The sequence below is a fragment of the Tursiops truncatus genome, chromosome 1 (genome assembly GCF_011762595.2).
Source record: "Tursiops truncatus isolate mTurTru1 chromosome 1, mTurTru1.mat.Y, whole genome shotgun sequence".
NCBI classification, from domain to species: domain Eukaryota; kingdom Metazoa; phylum Chordata; class Mammalia; order Artiodactyla; family Delphinidae; genus Tursiops; species Tursiops truncatus.
The window spans coordinates 102,907,538-102,933,720 of record NC_047034.1 but is presented as its reverse complement, the minus strand read 5'-3'; the positions used below and the strand labels follow the sequence as shown (position 1 = coordinate 102,933,720).

Sequence of the window (26,183 nt, the reverse complement as noted above, 5' to 3'; positions counted from 1 at the left end):
AAGAACTACCCCCCCTCAAAAAGAAAAAACTGCCCATCAGAATGTCCCCTCCCTGATTCTGCCTTAATCACAACTTTCCATCTCTTCCTCCCTTTACTTCTTACTTCACATACTCTGAAGTGCTCAGATAGGTATTGATTTAATGTTATGATTAACAAAATTCATTCTGAACTACAAATGCGATCCTCTTAAGGAGGATTTCCTCTTTTTTAACTTTCAGTTATTCTTTAAATTATAAAAGCAATACAAGCTTGTTGTAAAAATTAAACAGTACAGAATTGCATGTATAATTTTAAAAAGCAAAATTCCCAGGCTTCCTTGGTGGTGCAGTGGTTGGGAGTCCGCCTGCTGATGCAGGGGACATGGGTTTGTGCCCCGGTCCGGGAGGATCCCACATGCCATGGAGCGGTTGGGCCCGTGAGCCGTGGCTGATGAGCTTGCACTTCCGGAGCCTGTGCTCTGCAGCGGGAGAGGCCACAACAGTGAGAGGCCTGCGTACTGCAAAAAAAAAAAGCAAAATTCCCCCCTCACTTCTGCCTCCAGTCCTGTCTCCTTCCCAGAAGTACACTACTGATCTATATCATTTTACATTTTATTATTTGAATATTTGTTTTAAAAAAACAGCTCTTCAAGTAAATCTGTAAATATACGACAAGGATATTTGAGAGCCATATTTGGCAGGCAAGAAAGAATGCCATCATCACTTTATTGAACCTGCTAGAGAATAGAAAATAAGGAATTAGCACTGTAACTGCCTCCAGACTTATACCTAGTGACCTTTTCATGCAACCCTGCTCCCCTGAGGACCCTGTAAAATAAAGGCTTTTACTTAGGCAGTGTGCTCAGGTTGGCCTGTGGAAGCACCAGTTCAAAGGCCATTCTAAGAGTACAGTAAGTTTGGAGTTTTTTTGTTTTATTGACCTTCAGTTACAGAAGACTGAATTAATCATACCCCTCAGGGTTCACGACACCCTATCTCCATTGGTTGAAAGGTTGCTTTTCCAGATAGACTGAGAACAAAGAGCGCCTGCCTAACCAGAGGTCCTTCCAGACCTGCTTTAATGAATAGGTATCAATTAAGAACCATTTTTAATTAGCATAGTTAATGCTTGTATATAAACAAATAGTGTTAAAGTACTTTTTGTTTTAAAGCTGAAAGTTCAAATTAGTCTTTTTTATGCAGTTCATCATTTTTTAACATATTTATTGGAGTATAAATGCTTTACAATGGTGTGTTAGTTTCTGCGCTATACATATACATATATCTCCATATCTCCTCCCTCTTGCGTCTCCCTCCCACCCTCCCTATCCCACCCCTCTAGGTGGTCACAAAGCACCGAGCTGATCTCCCTGTGCCATGCGGCTACTTCCCACTAGCTATCTATTTTACATTTGGTAGTGTATATATGTCCATGCCACTCTCTCACTTTGTCCCAGCTTACCCTTCCCCCTCCCCGTGTCCTCAAGTCCATTCTCTACATCTGCATCTTTATTCCTGTCCTGCCCCGTGTTCTTCAGAACCACTTTTTTTTTAATATTCCATATATATGTGTTAGCATATGGTATTTGTTTTTCTTTTTGACTTACTTCACTCTGTATGACAGTCTCTAGGTCCATCCACCTCACTACAAATAACTCAATTTCATTTCTTTAAAGTACTTTTAAGGATCAAACCCACGCTGCAGCAGTGAAAGCACCGAGTCCTAACCACTGGACTGCCAGAGAATTCCCTAAACAATAGATGTTTTAAGTGGACTTAACAGTTGCCCTGTGATCATTGTTTTTTTTACATTGTTCATTTGTGTAAGTAATCAAAGGTAAATCTTTGCCCGGACTTTGTCAGTATTAAAAGGGACACTGAATGAATGAGGCCTTATTACATAATTTTCCATATGAGAAATGGAGATGGTTGTGAATAGGTAGATGGGTTTTTTTTGTTGTTGTTTGTATGATATTTGTAAACCATAAGTTCACAAAATTATTTGTGTATAATATGGCCTACCCTTTTCAAGATTAGATTACTAATAGCTAGGATATGTTAATATGCTTTCAGTTACAAATAACAGGGAAGAAAAAAAAAACCCAGCTCAAACTAGCTTTTCTTATGCTAGTATATTAATTATCTTTTGCAGCTTAAAAATTACTGTAAAATTTAGTGGCTTAAAACAAACTTTTTTTTTAATCTCAGTTTCTGTGAGTCGGGAATCTGGGCACAATTTGGCTTAGGGCCTCTGCCTCAGAGTCTCTCAGAGGTTGCAGTTAAGCTCTCTGACAGGGCTGCAATGTCATCTGAAGGCTCAGCTGGAGGAAGATTCCCTTCCAAGCTCACTCATGTGGTTATTGGCAGGATTTAGTTCCTCACAGGCTGTTGAATTCGGGGCCTCAGTTCCTCATTCTCTGTTGCCTAGAGACCTCTCTCAGTTCTTTGCCACGTGGGCTACTCCAGAGTGTGCCTTGCTGCTTGGCATGTTGCTTCCCTCAGAGTGAGCAAGTGAGATGAAACCCAAGATGAAAGCCACAGTCTTTTTGTAACTAATCTCAGAAGTAACATCCATCACTTTTTCTGTATTCCATGACTAGTTAGAAACTAATCACTGGACTCAGCCCATATTGAAGGTGAGTGGATTATATAAGGGGATGAATACCAGAAGGCAGAGTTCATTGGGTGTCATTTTAGAAGCTGTCTACTACAGATGGCAGAATCATTCAGTAGTTCCCAGCTTTACAGCATACCTCACTGTCCTACTGAGAGTCTTAAACTTTTCACACTAATTGAGGGCACTTCTGAACTAATCCATGTCATTCTAGCAAGGAATGGAGGAGAGAGAAGAGGATTTTCTAATTGACCTAGATCTATCAGGGCCTACCCCTCAAGCTGAATATGAAGCTGGGTTTATTCTACCCAACCCACTGTTGCTACATAATAGGGGAAAATGGAATGTATATTGGGGAGACAACACAGTGTTCCCCAAAACTGGTAAAAATATTTTAGGTGTCTTATTCAGGTGTCCTTTTTTGTTTCACAGGTAATCCGTGAAGACCAAATAGATGAACTTACATTGACCATTTCTGGAATTCTAGCCACAATAATTGTACAGTTAGAGCTACTTATCAGTCACCACCGGACAGAGTGACTTCACCAGATAGAGGAGAACCATTATTCCAACAAGGATAAGCAAGTCCTTGCATCCTAGATAGAAGATACAGTATTTCTACTTATTTGAAAATGAAAGCTGAAATCTTAAGTTGAAACTTCAAGAAAATATAATGACCTGTTTCTTCTGGATTATTACAGCCATCATATCAGTTGACCAGAAAATTGAGAAAAGTCCCATTTTAGCCTCATAGTCCAACTCTGGATTCTAAAGAACAGTGAAGAATTAGGTCAATAAATACAATTTAGGGCCTCCCTGGTGGTGCTGTGGTTAAGAATCCACCTGCCAATGCAGGGGGCACAGGTTCGAGCCCTGGCCCAGGGAGATCCCACACGGAGCAACTAAGATCCTGCGGAGCAACTAAGCCCGTGCACCACAACTACTGTGCCTGTGCGCTAGAGCCCGCATGCCACAACTACTGAAGCCCGAGTGCCTAGAGCCTGTGCTCCACAACAAGAGAAGCCACCGCGGTAAGCCCATGCACCACAAAGAAGAGTAGCCCTTGCTCACCACAACTAGACAAAGCCCGCAGGCAGCAATGAAGACCCAACACAGCCAAAAATAAATAATTTATAAAAATAAATACAATTTAAGATGAAACCTTTTGGAAGTCTAGTCTTTATTCTTTTAAAGAAGCTGGCTATGCTATAAAGTGGTCCTGAGCAATGTACATCTGAAACTTACATAATAGAAAAAGAAAAACATTAAGAAAACAAATTGACAAACCACAGACTGGGATAAAATATTTTCAAATCATACTTGATAAATGACATCCAGATTACATATTCTTAAAACTCAAAAATACGGCAACTCAATTTTTAAGTGGGCAGAAATGCGAATAGACATTTCAGAAAGAAGATATCCAAATGGCTTGGCATATGAAAAGATGCTCAACATCACTAGTTGTTAGGGAAATGCAAGTTAAAACCAAAATTAGATACTACTTCACAGCCACTAGATGACTATAATAAAGACAAAGATAGTGTTCTTGAGGATGTGGAGAAACTGGAGTGCTAATACACTGCTGGTGGAAATGTAAAATGATTCAGCCACTTTGGAAAGTGATCTGGCAGTTTCTTAAAAAGTTAAGGGCTCCCCTGGTGGCGCAGTGGTTGAGAGTCCACCTGCCGATGCAGGGGACGCGGGTTTGTGCCCTGGTCTGGGAGGATCCCACATGCTGCGGAGCAGCTGGGCCCGTGGGCCATGGCCACTGAGCCTGCGTGTCCGGGGTAAACAAAACATTCATAGAATATACTGATATATGCTACTACATGGATGAACCTCAGAAACATCATGCTAGGTAAAAGAAGTCTGACACATAAGCCATATAAGGTATGATTCCATTTATAATGAAATGACAGAAAAGAAAAATATGTAAAACAGATGATTCTAAATTGGCAGTTACATGGGAGTGGGGATCATCTGCAAATGGCCACAGGTATCTCTTTGAGGTGATGAAACTGTTCTACAATTGTGGTTTTTGCACAATTTTATAAACTTTAAAAGTATTTGTGCACTTAAAACAGGTTGAATGTAATGTATATAAATTACATCTTAATAAAGCTATTAGAAATAATAATGTCCATACTACCAAAGCAATCTACAGATTCAGTGCACTCCATATCAAATTCCAATGGCATTTTTCATAGAACTAATAATCCTAAAATTCCTATGGAACTACAGAAGACCCCAAATAGCAAAATCAATCTTGAAAAAGAACAAAGCCAGAGACATTACACCCCTGATATCAAACTACATTATAAAGCTATAGTAATCAAAACAGTGTGGTACTGGCACAAAAGCAGACATGTAGATCAATGCAACAGAACAGAAAGCCTAGATATAAACCCATGCATATATATGGTCAGTTAATTTACAACAAAGGAGCCAAGAATATACAAATGGGGAAAGAACTGTCTCTTCAGTAAATGGTTTTGGGAAAACTGGACCACTATCTACATCTTACACAAAAATTAACTCAAAATGGATTAAAGACTTGGACATAAGACCTGAAACCATAAAACTCCTAGAAGAAAACACAGGCAGTGAGCCCCTGACATCAGTCTTGGCAATATTTTGGATTTGACAAACCAAAAATAAATGGGACTACATCAAACTAAAAAGCTTCTGTACAACAAAGAAAACCATCAACAAAATGAAAATGCAACCTACTGACTGAATGGGAGAAAATATTTGCAAATCATATATCTGATAAGGGGTTAATATCCAAAATATATAAAGTCATACAACTCAACAGCAAAAAAAAAAAAAAAAAAAAAATCATTTAAAAATGGGCAGAGGATCTAAAGAGACATTTTTTACAAAGAAGACATACAGATGGCCAGCCAACAGGCACATGGAAAGACGCTCATCACTAATCAGAGAAATGCAAATCAAAACCACAATGAAATACCACCTCATACCTGTTAGAATGGCTGTTATCAAAAAGACAAGTAACGGGGCTTCCCTGGTGGCGCAGTGGTTGAGAGTCTGCCTGCCGATGCAGGGGATGGGTTCGTGCCCGGTCCAGGAGGATCCCACATGCCACAGAGCAGCTGGGCCCGTGAGCCATGGCCGCTGAGCCTGCGCGTCCAGAGCCTGTGCTCCGCAACAGGAGAGGCCACAACACTGAGAGGCCCACGTCCCGCAAAAAAAAAAAAAAAAAGTAACAAGTGTAGGCAAGAATGTGGAGAAAAGGGAACCCTTGTGATGTTTTGGTGGGAATGTAAATTGGTGCAGCCACTATGAAAACAGTATGGCAGTTCCTCAAAAAATTAAAAGTAGAACTACCATATGATCCAGCAAATCCACTTCTGGCTATTTATCCCCCAAAATGAAAACACTAATTGAAAAAGATATATACACCTCTATGTTCATTGCAGCTTTATTTATAATAGCCAAAATATGGAAACAACCAAAGTGCCCATTGATGGATGAATGGGTAAACAAGATGTAGTATATATATTTATGCAATGGAATATTATTCAGACATGAAAAATAAGAAAATCTTGCCATTTGTGACAATATGGATGGAATTTGTGAGCATTATGCTAAGTAAAATAAGTCAGATAGAGAAAGACAAATACTGTATGATCTCACTTATAAGTGGAATCTGTTTTTTTAAAAAAGGTCATAGAGGGAATCTATTTTAAAAAATAAGCTCATAGGTGCAGAGAACAGATTGGTGGTTGCCAGAGGCAGGGTGTTGGGGGTGGGCAAAATGGGTGAAAGGGATTGAAAGGTACAAATTTCCAGTTATAAAATATGTCATGGAGATGCAATGTAAAGCATGGTGACTATAGTTAATACTGTATTGCATATTTGAAAGTTGTTAAGAGTAGATCTTGAAAGCTCTCATTACAAAAATGATATGGTAATGGATGTTAACTATACTTACTGTGATGATCATTTTGCAACATATACAAATATCAAATCATGTTATACACCTGAAACTAATATAATTTTAAATGTCAATTTTACCTCACATACAATTATATCCCAATAAATGGGACAAACCAGAAGAAATGGACAAATTTTGAGAAACATACACCCTTCCAAAACTGAATCAAAAAGAAACAGACAGTATGGACAGAACAGTCACTACTAGTGAAGTTGAATTTGTAACCAAAACAAAACTTGCACCAAACTAAAATCCAGGACCAATTTCACAGGGGAGTTCTACCAAACATAAAAAGAAAAGCTAATACCTATCCTCAAACTATTCCAAAAAATTGAAGGAGAGGGACCACTCCCAATTTCATTCTATAAGACCACCATATTACCCTGATGTCAAAACCGAAGACACTAAACAAAAGGAAAATTACAGGCCAGTATCTCTGATGAATATAGATGCAAAAATCCTCAACAAAATATTAGCAAACTAAATCCAACAATATATAAAAAGGATCATACTCCATGATCAAGTGGGGTTTATCCCAGAGATGAAAGGATGGTTCAGTATCCACAATCAGTGTGATACACCACATTAACAAAAGGAAGGATAAAAATCACACGATCATCTCAATAATGCAGAAAAAGCATTTGACAAAATTCAACATCCATTAATGATAAATTCTCTCATCATTGTTGGTATAGAGAGAACACATCTCAATATAAGAAAGGCCATTTGTGACAAACCCACAGCTAACAGCATACTCAACATTGAAAAACTAACTTTTCCTCTAAAATCAACAAGACAAAGATACCTACTCTCACCACTTCTATTTAACACAGTATTGAAAGTCCAACTGACAAGAAAATGAAATAAAAGGCATCCAATTGTAAGGGTAGAAGTAAAACTGTCACTGTTTTTAGATGGTGTGATACTATATACAGAAAACCCTAAAGTATCCACAAAAAAACTATTAAAAGTAATAAATGAATTCAGTAAAACTGCAGGATACAAGATTAACATACAGAAATCTGTTACCTTTCTATATACACTAATAATGAACTGTCAGAGAATTCCAGAAAACAGTTTCATTTACAAGTGTATCAAAAAGAATAAAATACCTATGAATAAACTTAACCAAGGAGGTGAACAACCTATACTCTAGAAACCATAAGATACTGATGAAGGAAATTGAAGACAATACAAATAAGTGAAAAGATAGCCCATGTTTATGGATCAGAAGAATTAATAGTTAAAATCTCCATTCTACCCAAATTAATCTACAAATTTAATGCAATTATCAAAATACCCATGACAGTTTTCACACAACTAGAATAATCCTAAAATTTATATAAAACCACAGAATACCCCAAATAGCCAAAGTAATTTTGAGAAGAACAAAGCTGGAAGTATCACACTCCCTGACTGCAGACTATACTACAAAGCTACAGTAGTCAAAACAGTATGGTAGACCTTCAAGATGGCAGAGGAGTAAGACGTGGAGATCACCTTCCTCCCTACAAATACATCAGAAATACATCTACATGTGGAACAACTCCTACAGAACACCTACTGAACGCTGGCAGAAGACCCCAGACTTCCCAAAAGCCATGTGGCTGACAGGGTCTTGGTGCTCCAGCCGGGTGTCAGGCCTGTGCCTCAGGTGGGAGAGCCAAGTTCAGGACGTTGGACCACCAGAGACCTCCCGGCTCCACATAGTATCAAACAGCGAAAGCTCTCCCAGAGATCTCCATCTCAATGCTAAGACCCCGCTCCACTCAACAACCAGCAACCTACACTGCTGGACACTCTATGCCAAACAACTAGCAAGACAGGAACACAACCCCACCCATTAGCAGAGAGGCTGCCTAAAATCATAAAAAGGTCACAGATACCCCAAAACACACCACTGTACGTGGTCCAGCCCACCAGAAGGACAAGATCCAGCCTCATCCACCAGAACACAGGCATCAGTCCCCTCCACCAGGAAGCCTACACAACCCACTGAACCAACCTTAGCCACTGGGGGCAGACACCAAAAACGACGGGAACTACGAACCTGCAGCCTGCGAAAAGGAGACCCCAAACACAGTAAGTTAAGCAAAATGAGAAGACACAGAAACACAGAGCAGAGGAAGGATCAAGGTAAAAACCCACCAGACCAAACAAATGAAGAGGAAATAGGCAATCTACCTGAAAAAGAATTCACAGTAATGATAGTAAAGATGATCCAAAATCTTGGAAATAGAATGGAGGAAATACAAGAAACGTTTAACAAAGACCTAGAAGAACTAAAGAACAAATGATGAACAACACAATAAATGAAATTAAAAATTGTCTAGAAGGAATTAATAGCAGGATAACTGAGGAAGAATAACGGATAAGAGAGCTGGAAGATAAACTATTGGAAATAACTACCACAGAGCAGAATAAAAAAAAAAGAATGAAAAGAATTGAGGACAGTCTCAGAGACCTCTGGGACAACACTAAATGCACCAACATTCAAATTATAGGGGTCCCAGAAAAAGAAAGGGACTGAGAAAATATTTAAAGAGATTATAGTTGAAAACTTCTCTAATATGGGAAAGAGTCAGTCAAGTCCAGGAAGCACAGAGAGTCCCATACAGGATAAATCCAAGGAGAAACACACCAAAACACATATTAATCAAACTATCAAAAATTAAATACAAAGAAAAAATATTAAAAGCAGCAAGGGAAAAACAACAAATAACATACAAGGGAATCCCCTAAGGTTAACAGCTGAACTTTCAGCAGAAACTCTGCAATCCACAAGGGAGTGGCAGAACATATTTAAAGTGATAAAAGAGAAAAACTAACAACCAAGATTACTATATGCAACAAGGATCTCATTCAGATTCGACACAGAAATTAAAACCTTTACAGACAAGCAAAAGCTAAGAGAATTCAGCACCACCATACCAGCTTTATAACAAATGCTAAAGGAATTTCTCTATGCAGGAAACACAGAGAAGGAAAAGACCTACAATAACAAACCCAAAACAATTGAGAAAATGGTAATAAGAACATACATATCTATAATTACCTTAAATGTAAATGGATTAAATGTTCCAACCAAAAGACATAGACTGGCTGAAAGGATACAAAAACAAGACCTGTATATATGCTGTCTACAAGAGACCCACTTCAGACCTAGGGACACATACAGACTGAAAGTGAGGGAATGGAAAAAGATATTCCATGCAAAGGGAAATCAAAAGAAAGCTGGAGTAGCAATTCTCATATCAGACAAAATAGACATTAAAATAAAGACTATTACAAGAGACAAAGAAGGACACTACATAATGATCAATCCAAGAAGAAGATATAACAATGGTAAATATTTAGGCACCCAACATAGGAGCACCTCAAGGGATAAGGGAAATGCTAACAGCCATAAAAGGGGAAATCAGCAGTAACACAATCATAGTAGGGAACTTTAACACCCCACTTTCACCAATGGACAGATCATCCCAAATGAAAATAAATAAGGAAACAAACACAAGCTTTAAATGATGCATTAAACAAGATGGACTTAATTGATATTTATATGACATTCCATCCAAAAACAACAGAATACACTTTCTTCTCAAGTGTTCATGGAACATTCTGCAGGATACATCATATCTTGGGTCACAAATCAAGCCTTGGTAAATTTAAGAAAATTGAAATCATACCAAGTATCTTTCCCGACCACAACACTATGAGACTACATATCAATTACAGGAAAAAATCTGTAAAAAATAAAAACACATGGAGGCTAAACAGTGCATTACTAAATAACCAAGAGATCACTGAAGAAATCAAAGAGGAAATCAAAAAATACCTAGAAACAAATGACAATGAAAACACAAGGACCCAAAACCTATGGGATGCAGCAAAAGCAGTTCTAAGAGGGATGTTTATAGGAATACAATCCTACCTAAAGAAACACCTTATACCTAAAGCAATTAAAGAAAGAAGAACAAAAAAACCCCAACGTTAGCAGAAGGAAAGAAATCATAAAGATCAGATCAGAAAAAAGAAATGAAGGAAACAATAGCAAAGATCAATAAAACTAAAAGCTGGTTCTTTGTGAAGATAGACAAAATTCATAAACCATTAGCCAGACTCATCCAGAAAAAAAGGGAGAAGACTCAAATTAATAGAATTAGAAATGAAAAAGGAGAAGTAACAACTGACACTGCCGAAAAACAAAGGATCATGAGAGATTACTACAAGCAACTATATGCCAATAAAATGGACAACCTGGAAGAAATGGACAAATTCTTAGAAAAGCACAACCTTCTGAGACTGAACCAGGAAGAAATAGAAAATATAAACAGACCAATCACAAACACTGAAATTGAGACTGTGATTAAAAATCTTCCAACAAACAAAAGCCCAGAGCCAGATGGCTTCACAGGCGAATTCTACCAAACATTTAGAGAAGAGCTAACACCTATCCTTCTCAAACTCTTCCAAAATATAGCAGAGGGAGGAACACTCCCCAACTCATTCTACGAGGCCACCACCACCCTGATACCAAAACCAAAGATGTCACAAAGAAAGAAAACTACAGGCCAATATCACTGATGAACATAGATGCAAAAATCCTCAACAAAATACTAGCAAACAGAATCCAACAGCACATTAAACGGATCATACACCATGATCAAGTGGGGTTTTTCCCAGGAATGCAAGGATTCTTCAATATACGCAAATCAATGTGATAAACCATCTTAACAAACTGAAAGAGAAAAACCATATGATCATCTCAAAAGATGCCAAAAAAGCTTCTGACAAATTTCAACACCCATTTATGATAAAAAACCCTCCAGAAAGTAGGCATACAGGAAACTTACCTCAACATAATAAAGGCCATATATGACAAACCCACAGCCAACATCATTCTCCATGGTGAAAAACTGAAACCATTTCATCTAAGATCAGGAACAAGACAAGGTTGTCCACTCTCACCACTCTTATTCAACAAAGTTTTGGAAGTTTTAGCCACAGCAATCAGAAAAGAAAAAGGGAATAAAGGAATAAAAAAATAAATAAATAATAAAAGGAATCCAAATTGGAGAAGCAGCAGTAAACCTGTCACTGTTTGCAGATGACATGATACTATACATAGAGAATCCTAAAGATGCTACCAGAAAACTACTAGAGCTAATCAATGAATTTGGTAAAGTAGCAGGACACAAAGTTAATGCACAGAAATCTCTTGCATTCCTATACACTAATGATGAAAAATCTGAAAGAGAAATTAAGGAAACACTCCCATTTACCACTGCAACAAAAAGAACAAAATACCTAGGAATAAACCTACCTAAGGACACAAAAGACCTGTATGCAGAAAAACTGTGAGACACTGATGAAAGAAATTGATGATGACACAAATAGATGGAGAGATATACAATGTTCTTGGATTGGAAGACTCAACATTGTGAAAATTACTATACTACCCAAAGCAATCTACAGATTCAATGCAATCCCTATCAAACTACCAATGGCATTTTTCACCAGACTAGAACAAAAAATTTCACAATTTGTATGGAAACACAAAAGACTCCGAACAGCCAAAGCAATCTTGAGAAAGAAAAAAGGAGCTGGAGGAATCAGGCTCCTTGACTTCAGACCACACTACAAAGCTACAGTAATCAAGACAGTATGGTACGGGCACAAAAGCAGAAATGTAGATCAATGGAACAGGATAGAAAGCCCAGAGATAAACCCACGCACGTACGGTCACCTTATTTTGGATAAAGGAGGCAAGAATATACAATAGAGAAAAGACAGCCTCTTCAATAAGTGGTGCTGGGAAAACTGGACAGCTGCATGTAAAAGAATGAAATAAGAACACTCCCTAACGCCATACACAAAAATAAACTCAAAATGGATTAAAGACATAAATGTAAGGCCAGACACTATCAAACTGTTAGAGGAAAACATACGTACGACACTCTATGACCTAAATCACAGCAAGATCCTTTTTGACCCACCTCCTACAGAAATGGAAATAAAAACAAATGGGACCTAATGAAACTTCAAAGCTTTTGCACAGCAAAGGAAACCATAAACAAGACAAAAAGACAACCCTCAGAATGGGAGAAAATATTTGCAAATGAAGCAACTGACAAAGGATTAATCTCCAAAATTTACAAGCAACTCATGCAGCTCAATATCAAAGAAAAAACCCAATCCAAAAATGGGCAGAAGACCTAAATAGATATTTCTGCAAAGAAAATATACAGATTGCCGACAAACACATGAAAGGATGCTCAACATCCCTAATCATTATAGAAATGCAAATCAAAACTACAATGAGGTATCACCTCATAACGGCCATCATCAAAAAATCTACAAACAATAAGTGCTGGAGAGGGTGTGGAGAAAAGGGAACCCTCTTGCACTGTTGGTGGGAATGTAAATTGATACAGTACTATGGAGAACAGTATGGAAGTTCCTTAAAAAGCTAAAAACAGATCTACCATATGACCCAGCAATCCCACTACTGGGCATATACCCTGAGAAAACCATAATTCAAGAAGAGTCATATACCACAGTGTTCATTGCAGCTCTATTTACAGTAGCCAGGACATGGAAGCAACCGAAGTGTCCATCGACAGATGAATGGATAAAGAAGATGTGGCAAATATATACAATGGAATATTACTCAGCCATAAAAAGAAATGAAATTGAGTTATCTGTAGTGAGGTGGATGGACCTAGAGTCTGTCATACAGTGTGAAGTAAGTCAGAAAGAGAAAAACAAATACCACATGCTAACACATATATATGGAATCTAAAAAAAAGGTTCTGAAGTACCTAGGGGCAGCACAGGAATAAAGATGCAGACATAGAGAATGGACTTGAGGATACGGGGAATGGGAAGGGTTGACTGGGACAAAGTGAGAGAGTGGCATGTACACTACCAAATGTAAAATAGCTAGTGGGAAGCAGCCGCATGGCACAGGGAGATTAGCTTGGTGCTTTGTGTCCACCTAGAGGGGTGGATAGGGAGGGTGGGAGGGAGACACAAGAGGGAGGAGATATGGGGATATACATAGGAGATTATTCCTATGTATATGTATAGCTGATTCACTTTGTTATAAAGCAGAAAGTAACACACCATTGTAAAGCAATTATACTCCAATAAAGACGTTAAAAAAAGAAAAACACAGTATGGTACTGGCACAGAAAAAGACACATAGATCAATGGAACAGCATAGAGATCCCAGGAATAAACCTACATACCTATGTTCAATTAATCTGCAACAAAGGAGGCAAGAATATACAATGGAGAAAAGACAATGTCTTCAATAAGTGGTGCTGGGAAAACTGGACAGCTACATGTAAAAGAATGAAATTAGAACATTTTCTCACACCATATACAAAAATAAGCTCAACATGGGTTAAAGTCCTAAATGTAAGACCTGAAACCATAAAACTCCTAGAAGAAATCATAGATAGACACTCTGACATAAATCATAGCAATTTTTTTTTTGGATGTGTCTCATAAGGCAAAGGAAACAAAAGCAAAAATAAACAAATGGGACCTAATTAAACTTAAAAGCTTTGGCACAATAAAGGAAACAATCAACAAAATGAAAGGACAACATACTGAATGGGAGAAAATATTTGCAAATCATATATCAGATATGGGATTAATATCCAAAATATATTAAGTCGTCATACAACTCAGTAGCAAAAAAAAAAAAAAATTATTTTAAAATGGGCAGAGGCTCTGAAGAGACATTTTTACAGAGACATACAGATAGCCGACAGGCACATGAAAGGATACTCAACATCATTAATAATCAGAGAAATGCAAACCAAAACCACAATAAGGTATCACCTCACACCTGTCAGAATGGCTATCATCAAAAAGTCTACAAATAACAAATGTTGGTAAGGACGTTGAGAAAAGGGAACCCTTGTACATTGTTGGTGGGAATGTAAATTGATGCAGCCGCTATGGAAAACAGTATGGAGGTTTCCCAAAAAACTGAAAATAGAAATGCCATAGGATCCTGTAATTCCACTCCTGAGTATATATCCGAGGAGAATGAAAACACTAATTTGAAAAGACACACGCACCCCAATGTTCATAGGAGCATTATTTACAATAGCCAAGCAACCTAAGTGTTCATCAACAGACGAACGCATAAAAAAGGTATGGTGTGTATATATACAATGGAATATTACTCATCCATAAAATATAATGAAATTCTTCAATTTGTAATAAAGTGGATGGACCTATAGAGTATTATGCTTAGTGAAATAAGTCAGAGAAATACAAATACTGTATGTTATCACATGTGGAATCTAAAAAATAAAACAAATGTATATAACAAAAGAAACAGACCCACAGATATAGAGAACAAATTAGTGGTTACCAGTGGGGAGAGGGAAGGCAGGAGGAGCAAGGTAATGGCAGAGGATTAACTGGTACAAACTACTACTATGTATAAAATAAGCTACAAGGACATATTGTACAGCACAGGGAAATATAGCCATTATTTTATAACTTTAAATGGAGTATAATTAATCTATAAAAATATTGAATCAATATGTTGTACACCTGAAACCAATATTATAAATAAACTACAATTAAAAATAAAGTGAATTAACATTTCACATTTCTAAATAATTTAATTTGCTCTCTATATTATTTATGAGAACTTACTTTATACTCTGCAAAATAATCAATTATGACTCCACTGGAATACTATGGTTTATGAACACATTTTTCTATGCATTTAAACACAACTACACTATTTTTATAAGAGTGTTAATTCAAATAAACCTCAAATTGCAAAACAAATATATATGCCTCAATTTTTTAAATTAATAATAAATTTTTAAAAAATCATAGATGACAGGGCCCCTCCTTCTGACCTATTAGTGACAACTCTCCAGGAAAAAGAGGGGAAGAAGCTGCAGTATCCCACTGCTCCCCTCCCTGTGCCCAGAAACACCTCTTTAGTTATCTTCCACACCCTGCAGGTCTAGGACCTCAGGTGAAGGGCCAGTAACTCACTAGAAACATTAGGAAGCCAAATGGACTGATGCCCAAGTGGACCACTACTGCTTCTACCACAAGGTCACTGTGGGGCCAGCAGCTTTTCTGGGTGCTGCATCTGCCTCCCTCACACTCCTGCCAGGTTTATGTTAACTTGGAAGGACTTGAGCGGACTTCAGTTTAGCTCAGAGAACTGTGCTAGATCTTGATTTCTAAATGTCATTAAAGGAACTAAATGTCATAAAAGGAACAGAGATCCTGGGAAAATAGCTAGTTCTAGGGCTGGGGCAGAGAAAATAAAAGTCTGGAGCACCTTATAGTACCATAAGTTTAAGCAAGTGCTCATAAACCAAAATGAACTATGTCAAAGGGACACAGGAACCAACCTGAAAGCACCCACTGGCCAAGGCCGTGACAATTTCAGCAATAAAATAAATAACAATATAGTACGGAATTATGACCCAAAGTATAAAATAAATACACATACTGATATAAGTGATTGAAAAATAAATGAGGTAGAAGAGACACACCTTCCTTACAGAAGCACTCCAAGTGATATATGTAGAGCCCTTCTGCACTACCCAGAAAGGGATCCATATGGCATTGTCCTCCGTTCCTGTAACAAAGGGGAATTTTCATGACGTCCACAGTTCTTGATGTCCTGCAAATGAAAAAGGAGGATGTCCTCAAATTACTTGCAGCGGGAACCCACTTAGGTGGGACCAACCTTGAGTTCCAAGTGGAACATTTCATCTACCAAAGGAAAACTGATGGCATCTATATCATAAATCTAAAGAGGACTCAGGAGAAGCTTCCACTGGCAGTTCATGCCATTGTTGCCATGAAAAACCTGGTTGATGTCAGTGTCATTCTCCAGGGACACTGGCCAGCAGCCTCTGCTGAAGTTTGCTGCTGCCACTGGAACGACTCCTGTTGCTTGGTGCTTCACTCCTGGAATCTTCCCTAATCAGATCCAGACAGCCTTCCAGAAGCCTCGTTCTTCTGGTGGATATCACCCCAGGGCTGACAAACAGCCTCTATGTTAACCTGTCTACCATCAAGAGTCTCCCTTTTTGCTATGTGGACACTGTCATCCCCTGCAGTGACAAGGAAGCTCACTCAGTGGGTCTGATGTGGTGGAGGCTGGTCCAGGAAGTTCTGTGCAGGCTTCTATGAACACCCATGAGAGATCATGTGTGATTCTACTTATACAGAGATCCTGAAAGGACTGAAAAGGAAGAGCAGGGTATGCTAAAAAGGCTGTGACTGTGGAGGATTTCCAAGCGAATGAACTGCTTCAGCTTCTGACTTTACTGCTGCTCAACCTGAGGTTACAGGCTGGCCTGAAGGCAAGCAAGTGCCCTTTGTGCCTATCTGCAGAACACTGGAGTGCTCAGCCTGCCACTGAAGGCTGGCCTGCAGCTCCCACTGCTCAGGACACTGCATGGGTGGGAAAAACCACTGGGTGGTCTTAAGCTGTTCTTCCACAGGCTGTTAAACAGAAAACAGAGATAAGGTTGCCAGAAAATAATCAGTTTTGCAATAAATAAATGAATAAAAATATATGTAGATACTATCCCTTCCAGAAGGTAGGGTTAGAGGTTCTTCCACCCTTTGAGAGGAGATTAAACTTAGTGGCTTGTTCCCAGTGAACAGAATAGGGAAAGGAAAAACACATTCCCCAAGTGATGAAGGTTCACATCCCCAGTGATGTCATGTGCGTAATGTGTGTCGCCTGATACGTATGATGAAAAGGGCACTTCACCTCTGTGGTGTATTTCCCCCAAACCCATAACGTCAGTCTAACCATGAGAAAACAGACAAATCAAGTTTGGGGGACATTTCTGCAGGAAACTTTGCCAGTACCCCTCAAGACTGTCATGAAAAGGGAAGGCTGAAAAATTGTCACAGACTAGGGGAGACATGTAAACCAAATGCAGTATGGTATCCTGGTCTGGACCAGAACAGAAAGAGGACATTAATGGAAAAACTGGTGAAATCCAAATAAAGTCTGAAGTTTAATTAACAGTAATAAACCAATGCAGTTTCTTAGTTTTAACAAATGTATCATGGAAATGCAAAATGTAAACGATGGGGGGAAATTGGGTGAGGGATATACGGAACTCTGTACTACCTTTGCCACTTTCTGTAAATCTAAAATTATTTCAAAATAAAAAGTTTATTCTTTAAAAAGTATACTAACTGGGCTTCCCTGGTGGCACAGTGGTTAAGAATCCGCCTGCTAATGCAGGGGACAAGGGTTCAAGCCCTGGACCAGGAAGACCCCCATGCCGAGGAGCAACTAAGCCCATGCGCCACAACTACTGAGCCTGCACTCTAGAGCCCACAAGCCACAACTACTGAGCCCGCATGCCACAACTACTGAAGCCCATGCACCTAGAGCCCGTGCTCCGCAACGAGAAGCCACCACAATGAGAAGCCCACGCACCACAACAAAGAGTAACGCCCATTCACCACAACTAGAGAAAGCCCGCATGCAGCAACGAAGACCCAACGCAGCCAAAAATAAATAAATTAAAAAAAAAAAAAAAAATATATATATATATATATATATATATATACACACACACACTACTAACTGGACATGAGAAGGGATGCAAAGATGAGACAGTCATTGCCCTCAGAATCTTCAGCCTGCCTATGGGAGAGGCAAGACTACAGTAAATGCCCTGAAACGGAGCATCCATCCTGGTTTGCCTGAGACTGTCCCTAGTATATAACTGTAAGCTCTGCATCATTATTAATTACAAGTACCCCCTTTTACTTCCAAAAGTATTCTAATTTAGACATTAAATTATATGCTCATACCACCTAAAAAGCACAGGGTATGCTGTGGTGGTCAGAGATAGGAGGGGACATTAGGGAAGGCATGGAAGGATGGATGGGGAGCTATGAAGTGGAGATAGAAGTCAGAGAGATAGGAAGGGGGAGGAATGGCCCAGGCAGGGGCAGCTTCAAGAAGAAAGTCCCAGAGGCAGGTAAGACCCAGGGTGTGTTCTTTTCAAGACACAGATATCCGAATTTGGAGAAAACTCTGATTAAGAAGAGGGGGTTAACTGGGGTTTGGAGCAGGCTAAATGGACTAGAAATTTATTGGGGCAGTAATGTATTTTCAAGCACATAGGAGGGAAAGTGACCAAACCACCCTACAAATGAAAAACCTACAAAATTAATTTTCTTGAGAAAGATCCTTTTTTTCCCCTTATGTATCCACTCTTTCCCTAACTTTTCCTATAAAAACTCTCTAGGCCCTTGATATACACTGAGCTCCAGCTCACCTAAGCTAACTCTCAAAGGTATCGTGAGATCCCTCTAAACACTGATATTGCCATTTACTAAGCTCTCAACCTATACAAGATTAAGCAGCTGCTTCCCTAGGCCTCTGGTGTCTGACCCAATCTGTGGTTCAGTCATGTGCTCTGCTACCTCAGAGCCTACACTGTCTTCTCTCCAGGACACCACTCCCTGACCACGTGGCATTCTTCATTATTGAAGTAAAGTGTTGCCTTCAATAAAGCATAACCCCCAGGTTTTAATATAAACTCCAAATTTCAAAGAATGGGAAGAAATATTTTACAAAAACCCTGTTGCTCTTTCAGGGAAGAAGATTTGAATTCTCAATAGCTTTTACTCTGAAAAGTAAACAGTATGATTCAGTTTCACTTTCTATTTAAATACTTCAGGAACTCATATGCTGTTATATTCAGAGAATGGTGACCTTTTTTTAAATCTTGTCCTTTGAATAATTCCATTCCCTTCAGATTCTCAAACACTTAAAATCCCCATCAGGCTTAGTATATTTAGTGGAGTCTCTTTAAGGTATTATTTAGCATCTTCTGCTTATGGTCATGTCCAAAAGCCAGGTAATCTTCCTGCTCATTAGGGAATAGGGTCAATTCTTTAAAGATTTACCTGGACTCAAGGTGATACCATTGTGAAGTTTGAAAATGTTTAATAGCTTTACATTATAAGCCCTGGCAGAAAAAGAAGAAGGATATCTGGAAGGCCACCTCTGCTGGGCTGAGGGTGGGGTAGGGAGCAGGGGTGACTTTCATCTGAAATGTGCCTAGAAAAGCCTGAGTGAGGTTGGGACTGGCTCCCGGGTCCTCTGATGTCCAGGTTCTCCTCTCACTGCAGCACAACCTGGAGCTAAGAGATACGGGGCAATGACTGTATAGGGATGCCCAGTGTGATTGCTGATGAAATACCTGATGAAATTTGTTCTTCTGCAATAAAGCTCGTTTTCTTTGGGAATTCGTGTGTCCTTTTCCAAATTAAACTAGCAAAATAGGAACTTTTGTAACATCTCAGCCATCTAGCTCTCTTCTCTAAATTTTCAAGCTTTGTGTCTCCTACCTTCAGCAAAAATACTTGTGTTTCGGAAAACTGATTACCAGTGAAGGAACCAGGAGGTGGAATTGGATCACAGTACTTTAGCTGGAAGCAGTGGCACCAAGCCCTTCCCTCTAAATGAGCTGGCCTCGCCTCTGGGGGGCCTGTGGAGAAAAGCCCGCTCCAAGGTGCTAGTTTTCAGTTTGCTTCTCAGCACCCGTGCAGTCATAACTAAAGCAAAGGAAAATACTGCATGACTTCAGAAGAAAGCCAGCCACCTTGCAACATCTTCAGGAAATTCTGCACTCCCCTAGGGCTTGCAAAACTCCCTATGTCTTGCAGACCAAAGGCAAGATCTCAGTCACCTAGCTCTAGTTTGCATAATTAAAGAAAGTGGAAGCTGGTTTTTTTCTGGGTGACCCTTGACCCAACCAAGCTCACAGGGCCTATCACAGAAATAAGATAGCATAAAATGAAGTGTTGTAGTAATGAAAGCTGTTATCATTTAGATGAGCAGGAAAAGCCAGGTCCCTGGGTGACCATCCTGACTTACTACGGTCATACAGCCAAGACAGTGTCCATTTAAGGTACTATAATGTTATTCTTTTGAGTTGGCATACGTACAACAATATAATTTCATGTCATAATTTGTAAGACATTTCAGAGAAACCATGTACTAATATCTTCTATAATGCCTTTTATCGGGACTTCCCTGGTGGCACAGTGGTTAAGAATCCGCCTGCCAATGCAGGGGACATGGGTTCGAGCCCTGGTCCAGGAAGATCCCACATGCCACAGAGCAACTAGGCCCGTGCGCCATAACTACTGAGCCTGCACTCTGGAGCCCACGAGCCACAACTACTGAGCCCATGTGCCACAACTACTGAAGCCCACACTTAGAGCCCATGCACCGCAACAAAGAGTAGCTCCCGCTCTCTGCAACTAGAGAAAGCCCGCGTGCAGTAATGAAGACCCAATGCAGCCAAAAATAAATAAATAAATTTATAAAATGCTATTGTTCATTGGCAGCAAGTTGTGGGAAACCACTGTACTCATATGTTTGTGGTAAATAGCCCCTTGTGAAATATTAATATTTATCCGTAGTCATTACCATTTGTGTCCATGCCTGGAAATTTATCATAAGTCACTAATTCAATAAAGGAAAAATCTGTATGCTTGAGGCTGTCTATTGAATGAAAAAAATCTAATGTCCAAAAATAAAATTATAAAAAAAAAACCTTTTATATCCATTTTTTATATGGAAGCATAGCCAATGATCTGTTAACTCCCTCCCTCCCACATCATTACCTCTTTCTTGTTTTTCTCCCATTGTCCTATTAACATATTATCCATCTTTGGGGAAAAAAATTAAAACAATTTTAAAACCACATTCAGTATGGCCACATAATGGGGGAGACAGTCCACTTTCAAGTCAAGCAGTTCTACCTCTTTTCCATATTGGGCATCCAGACAGATTTCCTTTGTACAAAGAGTCTTGCAACTAGGGGAAAGAGTTTGAAAATCACTGGGCTGGTCTAAATCCCTTACCGTAAAAAAGCACAAACTAAGACCCAGAGTGGTTACCTGACAAGAGTTCAAGCGACTTTTAGCAGAGTGATTGCTAGAAACGAGGTCTCAAACTCCTAGTCTTGATTGCTAGAAACAAGGTCTCAAACTCCTAGTCTATGGCAACAAAAAAGCCCGATGAGCTTTGAAGAGAGAGAGGAACTCAAAACACAACTCTTTCGATCAAAACCCACCTGGTATCAGGGCAGCCACCCTGTCTGGGTGAGCTAAACTGAGATTCCTCCACCTCCGCCCCCACTTCCGTTGCAGAACAAGGGTCATTGTCACAGGAGAGCTGAACTTGTGGACTGGGTTTGGTTTTGAGTCAGAACAATTTGGTTTTAAGGCTCAGAAATTTTTGTTTGAAGCCTCCTCCAAGCTTGAGTAGAGGTAAAAGATCATGGGGCCACCGAGCAGCCCTTGGCTTTCTAGAGTTTGGGAAAGCAACTCAGTTGCATTAGAAGTTTCTCAGGCGGGACTTCCCTGGTGGCGCAGTGGTTAAGAATCCGCCTGCCAGTGCAGGGGCCAGGGGTTCGATCCCTGGTCCAGGAAGATCCCACATGCCTCAGAGCAACTAAGCCCGTGCGCCACAACTACTGAAGCCTGCGCACCTGGAGCCCACGTGCCACAACTACTGAAGCCTGTGTGCCTAGAGCCTGTGCTCACAAGAGAAGCCACCGCAATGAGAAGCCCGCGCACCGCAATGAAGAGTAGCCCCCGCTCACTGCAACTAGAGAAAGCCCGCGACAGCAACGAAGACCCAACACAGCCAAAAGTAAATAAATAAATAAATAAATTTAAAATATGTACAGCTTTAAAAATAAAAGAAGTTTCTCAGGGTAAGGCCTCTAGGACAGAAAAGGAATATTCACTAAGTGGGAGAGTACTAGTACTTAAGATCTTTCTAACCCATTTCTGTGAGGTTCAACTCAATAAAACCAGCAAACACACCTATCACAACTTTGTTTTCTCTGTGATTAAAGCCTTGAGTTGTTTTGTGGAAAGTGACACACCAAGAAAGCCAGCTTGCTCATGTTGGTGACAGAAGCAAGGATATCTACACAAGTAGGGTTCTGGGCCATTTGGGGTGGGGGGCAGAAATAAGTTAGCATTAATATGAGGATCTGTGAAGGTTTCTGGGTTAATTTTTTAGGAATATATGGAATTCACTGGCTGGGTAAATGCAGTCCCACTCAGTCTTCAGCTTGTTCAGCTCCAGGCCCTGGGATGGGGGTGGACAGGCCTGAAAAGCAGCGTGGAGCTTTTAGAGTCTCCCTGAAGCTGTTTCCTCACTCCCCACCCGCCTCAGCCTGCATTCCTGGGGAGCATCTTAACATCTTCCCAGGGCTTCAGAACCCTGCACACTCATTCATTCATTCAACAAATATTTGTTCAGTACTTACCATGGGCCAGGCCTTCCCATCAGGAACTACTCACTGAGTGTCTTCCATGATGCCCTGTGCAATTTCTCCACTAGGCATGTAGGACTACACCCTGCTCACTCCCTCACTTCCCACAGGAGCTTATGATCTAGCTTGGGCTGTGAAACATTCAGTAAACCATGAGCATAGGAGGCAAATGGGAAAAGGCTAGGATCTGTGGCCAGATTGGCCCAACTGAAATCCTGACATTAAGGGAATTGGCAATAACTAGCTGGTTGATCTTGGGCAGGTGTTTAACTTCCCTGAGCCTCAACTTATTTAAAAATGGAGACTAGGGACTTCCCTGGTGGTCCAGTGGGTAAGACTCTGTGCTCCCAATGCAGGGGGCCCGGGTTCTAATCCCTGGTCAGGGAACTAAATCCCACGTGCCGCAACTATGGGTCTGCGTGCCACAACTAAGACCTGGCATGGCCTAAATAAATAAATAAATTTTTAATAGAGAATAATAAAATATATTCCTTACAGGGTTATTGATTTAATGGGACATAAAGACATAGAGACCACCAATATTAGGTAAATACATAAAGGCCACCAATATTAGGTAAAACCTTTTAAGATTCGCACAATTTTTGTTTTTACTTTCATTTTAATACTTTTCAAAGTAATGCCTATACATAATTATAACAGTAACTCACAGCACTTACTTTGTACTGGACACTAGTCCAAGTATTTTACATAGATTAAATTAGTTCACTCTAAAAACAGCTTTCTGAGGAAAGCACATTATTACACCAATTTGCAGCAAAATATGTAACCAAGCAACAGAGAGGTTAAGTGACTTGCCAAGGTTACACAGCTAGTAAGTGGCAGTACCAGGCTTCAAATCATGTTCATATGCACATAGTTCAACAACACAAAAAACTCTACAAGACTTATTATGAAAAACAGCCACCCTCTTCATTCCCTTCCCTGCCCTTCCCACTCTATATTCAACTAATATGCTTACAGAAGATAAGGACTTAAGTCTCTTTTACCACTACTGGAAACCACCACATACCTGTGACACTCCACATTTTCCCTCTTCCATCCTTTCAATATCATTTCTAATTAGATTAATATTCAATGTTTACATTATTATCATCTGTAATGCTATTACAGGAAAGCCCTGCAGTATGCTTTCTCTTTCCTCCTTATACAAATAGTAACAAGAATTAATACTGGTCTTATTACTTTTCTTACTTTCTATGCATCTTCCACTAATCTATCACTGAACTCTCCATCCTGGTCATCTCCACTCCTTCTACTTAAACACATCAAAAGTTTATCAATCCCTTGAACTCATCTTTCCCAGAGCCTTTCTGCTCCAATCTAGACTGGATGACTCTAGTTCTGCTGCACAGCCATATCTTAGGAGCTCCTTTCATCATCTCTATAATTATATTTGCTTCTTTCTTGGGCTAGTTCACCCGGGTTCTTTAAATCTTGGTGAAGTTAAATTTCAATTTTCTTTTCAGTTGTGTTTTTTGTGTCCTACTGAAGAAATCCTTGCCTACTCCAAAGTTGTGAAATTTTTCTCTTCTAAAAGCTTTATAATTTTAGCTTTTCTGTTTAGGTCTGGATCCATTTCAGTTACTTTTTGTGCATGGTGTGAGGTAAGGGATAAGATTCTTTATTTCCATATAGCTATCCAGTTGATCCAGTACTTGAAAAGATTTTCCTTTTCCCCATTGAAATACCTCAGACGCTTTGTCAAAAATTAATTGCCTATATGTGTTTGGGTCTATATCTGGACTCTATTATCTTCTATTGACCCATATATCTATCCTTATGCCAATACCTAGAATGTCTTGATAACTGTAACTTTATAGTACGTCTTCAAATTAAGTAGTGTAAGACTTCCTTCTAACTTTGCTCTTTTCAAAATTGTTTTGGCCATTCTAGGTCTTCTGCATTACCCTATAAATTTTAGAATCAGCTTGACTGTGATTGCATTGAATCTACAGGTCAATTTGGAGAAACTGATATCTTAACAATATTAAGTCTTCCAATTCATGAACATGGCATACCTCTCCATTTATTTAGGTCTCCTTTCATTTATCTTAGCAATGTTTTGTACTTTTTAGTGTACAAGTCTCACATAAATCTTGTAAGCTATGTCCCCAAGTACTTCACATGTGTTTTTTTAAAAATAAACTTTATTTTTTAGAGCAGTTTTAGGTTCATGGCAAAATCCAAGTACAGAGAGTTCCCATATGCCCCCCACCCACACATACACACAACTGCCCCCACCTCAGGTGTTTTTTATGCTATTATAGTAAGTAGTATTTTTTAAATTGCATTTCCAATTGTTCATTGCTGGTATAGAGAAAAAGAATTTTTATATATTGACCTTATCCTGTGAACTTGCCAACCTACTTATTAGTTCTAGTAGCTTTTCTGTAGAATTTTAGGATTTTCCACATACCCAATCATGTCATCTGCAAATAAATATTATTTTACTTCTTCTTTGCCAATCTGTATGTTTTGCCTTATCGCCCTGGCTAGGACCTTCGCAAAAATATTAAAAAATAAGTGGTGAACAAAAAAGTGGTGAAAGCAGACATCCTTACATCTTAGAGGGAAAATAGTCTTTCACTGTTAAGAATAAGATGTAGGTTTTCAGATGGGAGGGATTGGGGAGTTGGGATTGACACATATACACTACTGATATTGTGCATAAGATAGACAACTGAGGGAAACATACTGTATAGCACAGGGAACTCTACTTAATGTACTGTGGTGTCCTAAATGGGAGGGAGATCCAAAAGGGAGGGGATATGTGTATGTATATGGCTGATTCATTCTGCTGTGCAGTAGAAGCTAACACAACATTGTGAAGCAACTATCCTCCAATAAAAATTAATTAAAAATAAATTTAAAAATATTTTAAAAACTGAAAAAAAAAAAAAAAGATGTAGGTTTTCATGGAAGGCCTTTATCAAGTTGAAGAAGTTCCCTGGCACTCATAGTTTACTGGAAGGTTTTCATAAATGGGTGTTGAATTTTGCCAAAGGCTTTCAATGCATATCTATAAAGATATATCTTCACTTTTAATGTTGTAAATTACACTTACTGATTTTTTTTAAAAATTTATTTTATTTATTTTTGGATCTGTTGGGTCTTCGTTGCTGTGCATGGGCTTTCTCTAGTTGCAGCAAGTGGGGGCTACTCTTTGTTGTGGTGTGCAGTCTTCTTATTGCAGTGGCTTCCCGTTGCGGAGCACAGGCTCTAGGTGTGTGGGCTTCAGTAGTTGCAGCACACAGGCTCTGT

The 26,183-nt window shown here is 39.3% G+C and overlaps 1 protein-coding gene and 1 pseudogene across 6 annotated transcripts in view; both read left to right on the top strand.

Annotated features, from left to right (window-relative positions):
* The window catches only part of RPAP2 (RNA polymerase II associated protein 2), an 84,597-nt gene extending 81,422 nt beyond the window's left edge, over nt 1–3,175 (top strand). For 3 of the 6 annotated variants that reach the window (XR_012334611.1, XM_073811117.1, XM_019919835.3), the window contains one exon: nt 3,027–3,175. Coding sequence is in view for 1 of the 6 variants with exons in the window: in XM_073811117.1 (XP_073667218.1) it covers nt 3,027–3,030 (4 nt within the window). In the remaining 5 variants the exon portion in view is untranslated. Of the gene's footprint in view, nt 1–1,656; nt 2,617–3,026 lie in introns of all 6 variants that reach the window. The other 3 variants (XR_012334610.1, XR_002173147.3, XR_002173148.3) reach the window with 2 other exon arrangements.
* A 10,433-nt stretch (nt 3,176–13,608) lies between these two features.
* On the top strand, nt 13,609–18,061 carry LOC109547317 (small ribosomal subunit protein uS2 pseudogene; annotated as a pseudogene).
* Nucleotides 18,062–26,183: the final 8,122 nt, after the last annotated feature.